Raw genomic sequence first — 8,137 nt, 5'->3', positions numbered from 1 at the left:
TGACATTAATTTCATGCAAATAATTATTAGGTTTAATGGCATATACTTAAGAATGACTAATGTGTACCAGAACAATAAAACTGTTTAACAATATTAATATGATTGTCACATTACAAAATTAACCAAATACCGAATACTAAGATTACTGTGCAAATGGCTCAACTTAGACTTTTCCTAGACCGAAATCAAACTCTTTAAAATCATCAACGGTCAGTTTACAATCTAAAACCATGAGCTGTACCCTGACTTATTGTAACATTATTTAGATACTAACTCAGTTGCCTTAATCTTCTGAGGTAATCGTGAAGTGTGGTGTTAAGACACCGTGTTTAGCCCCTTATCATTATTATTTATTTTATCAATCTAAAATGTTCCGCAGCTATTACTATTACTGATTAGTAATTAGTAATAGATAAAAATTTAATTCGGAACATATATTGCTGCCCAATTCATCCACGTGTCATGTCAAAGTGCTTCCACGTGGGAACATCTGAGCTAGCCGGCCTCTGGTGTACCCATCTACTTCCTGTACACCCTTCCACGTCTAATAATCCCATCCCGTATACTTCTTCCAGTCATATTTAAACTCTTTCCCATCATTCCACGCCCCTCTGCTCGCATCGGTCGTTGCGTCTTCTTTACTCCGACACGTCATCGCCGGAAAATTCCTCTATGCCACCGGGCTGCAGCACGGCTGAGCTCCTCCGCTCGTTCTCTCGCCCTCCTCGGATTAACCAGTTCACTGTATATCCATTAATTCGCTTGTGTGGTCAAATTCATGTTCGTTTCCTCTGAGACTAAGAATTTTCAGACTGCGGCTGATATTGCAACGGCCGCAGTTCGCCACCGCGTCAGCAGCCTCAGCTCGCCTAATTCTCCATAGGCTGTTCAGGTGATTGCTCATGCATTCCTTCTGCTGCGTCTCCACCGTCTCCGGCAACACGCCCACTCGGTTCGCAATGACCTCCGCCGCGGCCAGATCCGATCAGACCGTCCAATTTATCAACCATCTGCATCATCACCAAAACGGCATCGACGACATCCAGAGCGATCTAAATAGGCTCAGCCTGCGGTCAAATGCCTCCGCGGCAGATGCGCCGCCGGCGGTCGTACGGATGCCGTCGGCCAGGGAGCAGCCGGTGGTGGTGGACGTGAAGATAAACAACATAGTAGGTAACGGGATCTCAGGTATGCTGTACAAGTGGGTGAACTACGGTAAGGGATGGAGACCGAGGTGGTTCGTGTTGCAGGACGGCGTCTTGTCGTATTACAAGATACACGGGCCTGATAAGATCGTGGTGAATCAGGAGACTGAGAAAGGATCTAAGGTCATCGGCGAGGAGTCTATGAGGAGGATCCACAGGCCTTCCAATGGCCACTCGCAGCTGCAGCGTAAACCTTGCGGTGAAATCCATCTCAAGGTAGGCGAATGCACTCGATCGGTGTACTTACTAGTTTGATCTGCCTTCCTTATACTAATTGCTTTAGCTCCATTGCTATTTCCACTTTAACTGAATAACAGAACTGAGATGTATCTACGTGATTGTGCTAATTTGGGTATGTATTTATTTATTTATTTATTTTTTGCTTCAGCTGGCTTAGCTTAATGTATGTTCCTAAGCTTCATGCTTTTAGTTTGCCAATTCTTGAATTGGTCGTATCTTTTCTTGTTTTGTTTCATTCTCGTATAATTGATCCCCACACAGCGCAGCGAGGTCAACTTCTCTTAATGGGCACTTTTAATTTAATTTGACTGGTCTGTGCTTCAGAGGAAAATATTTATTTCTGCACTTTAATATCTAATATGCTATTGTTCGAATTCCCGGATGTTCAGTATGATGCTTAGCTATAGTTTAGTTTAATAATTTATTTCGAGTATTAATTAATTGCCTATTATTACAAACTGGTTTATTTGGTTAAGTAAATATATTATGTTTAATTTCCCTATATATATATATATATATAAATTATATTTATATGGATGTGAATTAGGACATTTCTCTTCATGAGTGACCTATAGATCTCATCGTAGTGTGTCATGCAATTTCAGATATGTTTTTGTCTATATGGCATAATTTCTGTGAGTGTTTCCTCTAATTATCATCTGTAGGTTTCATCAATTCGTGAAAGCAAGTCTGATGACAAGAGATTCTCGATTTTTACGGGGACAAAGAGGCTGCATCTAAGGGCAGATACACGTGAAGATCGAGTGACATGGATGGAAGCATTGCAGGCAGTCAAGGACATGTTTCCTAGGATGTCCAATAGTGAGCTCTTGGCTCCTGTGGATAGTGTGGCTCTGTCAACTGAAAAGTTGAAGCAGCGACTTCGGGAAGAAGGTGTAACTGAGGCTGCCATCCATGATAGTGAGCAGATAATGAGGAGCGAGTTCACTTCGTTGCAGAAGCAGCTGTTGCTTCTTAAGCAGAAGCAGTGGCTACTCATTGACACTCTGCGCCACTTAGAGGTGAGTGCTGTGAAAATTGGACATTGTCAAGATAATTTTATTTGAGAAACTTTTATGTTCTCCATCAAGGCCAACCGATCTATGATCTCAAAGATGACATTGTGTTGTGGTATTATTCCGATTCAGTTCCTAAGCATTTTTCACCCTCTCATTTTAGTTTAGCAGTTGTGTAAAATGCTTCAGAAAGTTCACTTTCAACGCATCTCTAGCAAATTTAATATGCATTTTGTCTATAACAGCTTATTGCTTGGTTCAAGGTTCTATATAGTTTTCCCATATGATAACTGGTTATGTAGCTTCAGTAGTTCTTTTTCTAAGATATTAGTCTTGTAATTGTGCAGACAGAAAAGGTTGATCTGGAGAATACTGTAGTTGATGAGAGCCAGAGGCAGTTGACTTACCAAGATGCTTCTTCTGGATTGAGGCATGAGAAATTCAGTGGTAAGCTGCGAGTATCATCAGATTTTGTTGTCTAATGCTGCCAGAAAGTATGGTCTGGGTCCAGGTCTTAGTGTAACTAGATTATCCAATTATGTTTCAACCAAAGCAAATAGAGTAGTTTATATACTTGAAGTTTTATTTCCTCCTTGTCTGGTGTTATTTTCTGTCAGGACTTTCACCCGTTTTATACCTAATTAGGCTTACCTCTGAACTTGGTTATATATTCTCCCCTTAACTTTTGCTCTTTCTAAAGCAGAAGCAAGTGCAAGTGAATCTGAAGATGATAATGAAAGAGGTGATGCTGCTGAAGAAGAGACTGATGACGAAGAAAATACTTTCTTTGACACGCGTGACTTTTTGTCATCTGGTTCCTTCAAGAGTAGTGGGTCAGATTATCGGAGATCATCCATTTCTTCAGAAGACGAAGACATCTATATGATTGACTCCGAAGATGATATTGATCCTTCTATGAAATCTGTAGGGATGAATTTTCCATACGTGAAACGTCGAAAGAAGTTGCCTGATCCAGTCGAAAAGGAGAAGGGTGTTAGTCTCTGGTCGATGATAAAGGATAACATCGGGAAGGACCTTACTAAAGTCTGTCTTCCTGTTTATTTCAATGAGCCTCTTTCTTCTTTGCAGAAGTGTTTTGAGGAAATGGAATATTCATATCTGATCGACCGGGCATATGAATGGGGAAAGAGGGTAAGTTAGTGAAGTTGATGAGTCTTTAATTTTCATGAAACAAGTAGATGTTGCTGCATCTTTTCCTAGCAATTTTGTTCATATCTTTTAACTTTGATATTGCTGAGTAATTTGCTTTAGTTTGTGTAAGCAGTTGTCTCTACTATTTTCAACTTTTGGTTCCTGAAAGGCTTTGCTTGCAGAGATCTAAATCATTTGTTTAGAAAGGACATTCAGAATCTTTAGTCTTAATAAAACAAAAGGGTATAATCCTTTAATATGATCGTGTTTATTGGTCGTTCAAGTGGATTCTTTTGGTTTAAAGTGAAGTTCTCCATCAGAGATAGGACACCTCAGTCACCTGGGTTTTCTTGGATAGAAATTCATCTGAGTAATATTTTCTCTGCCCAAACTACAGGTTTTCTCTTAAAAGGATGTATGTAGGGAAGAGCATGGTAAAACTAGTTCTTATGATTACCTCTTAAGGCTTTTATTCAGTTAAGGAGATAAAGTTGGATTTGTACTTATAACTGCTGTTATTGTTGGCAATATGTATGTAACGAATGACAGAATTTTGTCTTTTGCTTGCATCTTGTCAAATTGTTTGGGAATTACAATTTGACTGTTTGTTTACTGAGAGGCTAGCTGCTTAAGATCCAATATCAAGTATTTTTTTTGGGTGAACTATATCAAGTGTTTTAACCACAATGGGGATGCTCAATCAACTTTAGCTTTTTCTTCCTTTGGTTGTTGGACATTGTTCTTAGTTTGAAAGCAGTTTAATAATGCGTAAAGTAGTGCATCATCTATATAGGGCACTGCAAGTAGGGTCTTGCTGTGTTTTCCTGGGTGAAGGATGTTCCTTATAAAATTTTCTTAGCTTACAATTCTTTCTTGTCCAACATCAAGTTTTTCAGGGTAATAGCTTGATGAGGATTCTTAATGTGGCCGCATTTGCTGTATCTGGTTACGCTTCAACAGAAGGGAGGATGTGCAAACCATTTAATCCATTATTAGGTGAAACATATGAAGCTGATTATCCAGATAAAGGTCTTCGTTTCTTTGCAGAGAAGGTAAGTCTTCCCACCTGGACTTGCCAATTATGTATCATCTTTTGAGAAGTGTCCTGGGCAGATTTTAGCATGATTTTAAATTTGCGAGTTATTGCAGTGAATTCATTCATGAGAAGAGTCCTTTGATAGTCGTGGATACTAGTTTGTGGAATACATTTAAAAATATCTTGGGAAACAATTGGAGAGAACTAATGGTTCTCATCATGGTGTCAGGTCAGTCATCATCCTATGATTATTGCATGCCACTGTGAGGGCACTGGATGGAAATTCTGGGGAGACAGTAATTTGAAGAGCAAATTTTGGGGTCGGTCAATCCAGCTGGACCCTACTGGTGTTTTGACTTTAGCATTTGATGATGGAGAAGTTTTTCAGTGGAGCAAGGTAAGAGCTCTCCAAGTAGTATGCTATCAATTATTGATTCACTAATTTGAGATTCCTTGTTCTTTCCCAAGTTGATTTTTGAAGATTGTTCCTTCTCTTTATAAAATTCAGGTTACAACGTCTATATACAACCTCATACTAGGAAAATTGTATTGTGATCATTATGGAACAATGCGCATACAAGGCAATGGTGATTATTCTTGCAAGCTGAAATTTAAGGAGCAGTCAATTATCGATCGGAATCCTCACCAGGTTCATGCTAAACCAAAATTGTATCTGCAAGGCTTTTGAGCATGTTAGACTCTCACCTGCAGAAAGCATTTCGAGTTTAACTTGCAGAGGAATCTGATAATGTCTTTTGCTTTACAGGTGCATGGTATTATTCAAGACAAGAACGGAAAGACGGTGGCGACATTATTTGGAAAATGGGATGAAAGTATGCATTATGTGAAAGGAGATTGCTCAGGTAAGGAGAAAGGATTGGATTCTTTATCTGGAGCCCACCTTCTCTGGAAGCGGTGCAGACCTCCCAAATTTATCACACGTTACAACTTATCACGCTTTGCCATGACACTCAATGAGCTAACCCCTGGACTTCAGGTGACTTCATTAACAAGACTGTATTGCCTATTCAGATGAATTCGCACTTTCCGAGAACTACCTTTCTAACATTATTCATCTTCAGGAGAAGCTACCGCCGACTGATTCGAGGCTCAGACCTGATCAGAGATACTTGGAGAACGGGGAGTATGAAATGGCTAACTCAGAGAAGCTACGACTTGAACAGCGTCAGCGGCAGGTAACTTAAGTTGCTTCTTCTCAGTTCAGATATCGATATCGCTCATGCTGCTGTCTTTACCAATAGGATAGCCTGCAGAAAGACTTTGGGCGAGGCTTCTATGTTGTTGCTAGAAATGCATTCTCCTATCAATGAGCCAATGCACATACGATTGTTAATACACTCCACACTGTTTGGGGATATTGTAGAGGGTAGAACTAGGAAGAGAACACAGAGACATGATTTGCTTCTTTTGTATCTTTCTCCTTGTTGAATATAGGCTCGGAAGATGCAAGAGAGGGGTTGGAAGCCTCGTTGGTTCACCAAGGATAAGGGAAGCGACATGTACCGGTATGTCAATGGCTATTGGGAGGCAAGAGAAAAGGGTGACTGGGAATCATGCCCTGATATATTCGGTCAAATTTCGGCAGACCTGCCACCTGAGTAAGAACTCTTCTTTTTACCCTTTTTTTTTTGCCCATTTTGGGTGCCCGATTCTTTTCTATGATTTTTGCCCGGGTGGGAAGCATTCGACTGGCTGATATTAGCAGTCGGCATGTCCTATAAGATCTGTGCCGCCGGGTTATATTAGGTCCAGGTTATTGAATTGAAATCTAATAAAAGAGAGCAAGAAGAGGAAAGGCTGCATTATCTTCTCTTTTAAAATTTATCTTTCTGCAATCCGTGTAACTATGATTTCAAATTTCAGCATGCATGTCTTAGCCCAAAAGATCGGAACGGTTCATTATGCTAAAGCATGAAGCATCTCTGCAAGTCGGAATCATCTTGCATGCTCGATTCATTTGTAAAAAGTATCATTTCCTTGAATGCGAGAAGTGGCCATTTTTCCTGACCGTCTTAACTTAGATAACGCGTGCTGGTGTGCCGGAGAGTCCTCGTGTATTTAGATGCAGACGCTGCTGTCCAATTCCATGAAGTAATCAAGCTCCATCTCTAGAGAGGTTGCTTGATGGTATAATTCTTACCGGTTGGGCTTTCTATGGTACCTTCAAGCTAGCATAACCTCTCGATAGAGACTGTTGAATAACCCAACGGTACTTTAAATTTTCTTAACTATCAGTTGGCCTGGAAATCTCCTGAAGTTCTCTCGCGGTACATCATGTTCATCTTGCTGCAATGCTAAAATTGTTAGTTGATGAAATTACATGTGAACCAGGAGGCAATAGGCGGTTTTCGCATTTCCATTTTACTTGATGGGAAGGGAAAAGAGAGGTCGAGTGTTTTTACTGTTGACAAAGAAATCAGAAAAAGCGAATGAAATGTCTAGAAGATTATGATGGGTCAACAATGAAGCAATTATCAACCGATTAAAATGACACCTTAATGTCGTCATTCCTGGCATGCTCGTGGAGTTATCAAATATATCAGTAAGGAAGACGTTCGTGCAATTTGGAAATTCGCAGATGATTTCATCGACGCTTATTGATATTTCCAGATGGAATCTAGGCTATATTGAAAGCGTCCATCCCGTTTTCGGACAAGCAGGAAGTCTCCGTCGAATTAATGACCGACTTTCTCCCTTCGAGACAATCGATGGGCCCCACGTCGGATACAGTCACTGCTTAACACGTTTGTGCACATTTTACCGATCGTTGCGCATTTAAGTTTGGCGACGAAGCCGGCGACAGGTTGCAGCTAAGAAAGTGGCCGGTGGTCGCGATGCTCCTCTCTTGGCAACCCGCAAGACGACAAGCCGGAAACAGCATGTTCCCCTTCATGCGAATGATAATATTTAATATCGAATGATTTATTTGCCGTTTGAAAGATTTAAAATTCACTGAGAGAATTTTGTATTTAAGGTAAGCATGCCATCACATAGTATGAGTAATTGGGTTCTTAGTACTGTTGCAGCCTGCATATACTAGCGTTTGATGCCTCGACAAGAGGGGGTAGTAAATTTTAAAATTTTAATTTCACTGATTTATTTTTAAAAAATTAATGCACAAGAAGGAAAATCGAGATACAGAAAAGACAATCTTAGTTGGCGATAGCCAAAATTACATAAAAAAAAAAAAAAGACAACTTTATTAGAATTGGCAACTCAAAAAATGACATCGTCAATTAGTCTAGTTAAATTTCTAGTAATTGAAGTTAAATATCTAGTAAAATCTTCTCGAGAATCAGAACCTCAATCACAATTTAAATGAGGATGATAACTATTTTAACACTCGTTGCCTCGCATGTGATTGATTCTGATTTCCTAACTAATAGAAATATTTTCTAATATAAATCTTGATCTTCCATCCACTATTACAGAAAAAGAAGAGATGATCCCGATGAACAGCTCAGTGA

At 39.8% G+C, this 8,137-nt stretch overlaps 1 protein-coding gene across 9 annotated transcripts; it reads left to right on the top strand.

Annotated features, from left to right (window-relative positions):
• The first annotated feature begins 587 nt into the window (after positions 1 to 587).
• Positions 588 to 7,687, top strand: LOC116203008 (oxysterol-binding protein-related protein 1C). 9 transcript variants are annotated; one of them, XM_031534645.1, is made up of 12 exons: positions 588 to 744; positions 893 to 1,421; positions 2,111 to 2,467; positions 2,809 to 2,908; positions 3,162 to 3,613; positions 4,510 to 4,665; positions 4,879 to 5,046; positions 5,158 to 5,298; positions 5,416 to 5,646; positions 5,732 to 5,845; positions 6,105 to 6,268; positions 7,281 to 7,687. In XM_031534645.1, exons 2-12 carry the CDS (start codon positions 903 to 905, stop codon positions 7,447 to 7,449), a joined length of 2,571 nt encoding a protein of 856 aa, XP_031390505.1. In that variant the 5' UTR covers positions 588 to 744; positions 893 to 902; the 3' UTR covers positions 7,450 to 7,687. The 9 variants fall into 9 exon arrangements, with proteins under 9 accessions (XP_031390505.1, XP_031390504.1, XP_031390503.1 ...); XM_031534644.1 differs by having other exon boundaries at positions 593 to 780; XM_031534652.1 differs by having other exon boundaries at positions 594 to 892; positions 1,308 to 1,421.
• The last annotated feature ends 450 nt before the right edge of the window (positions 7,688 to 8,137 follow it).

This window comes from Punica granatum, chromosome 4 (assembly GCF_007655135.1).
Source record: "Punica granatum isolate Tunisia-2019 chromosome 4, ASM765513v2, whole genome shotgun sequence".
Lineage (NCBI taxonomy): Eukaryota > Viridiplantae > Streptophyta > Magnoliopsida > Myrtales > Lythraceae > Punica > Punica granatum.
The sequence above is the reverse complement of the archived record's forward strand: the minus strand, read 5'-3'. Positions and strand labels throughout refer to the sequence as shown.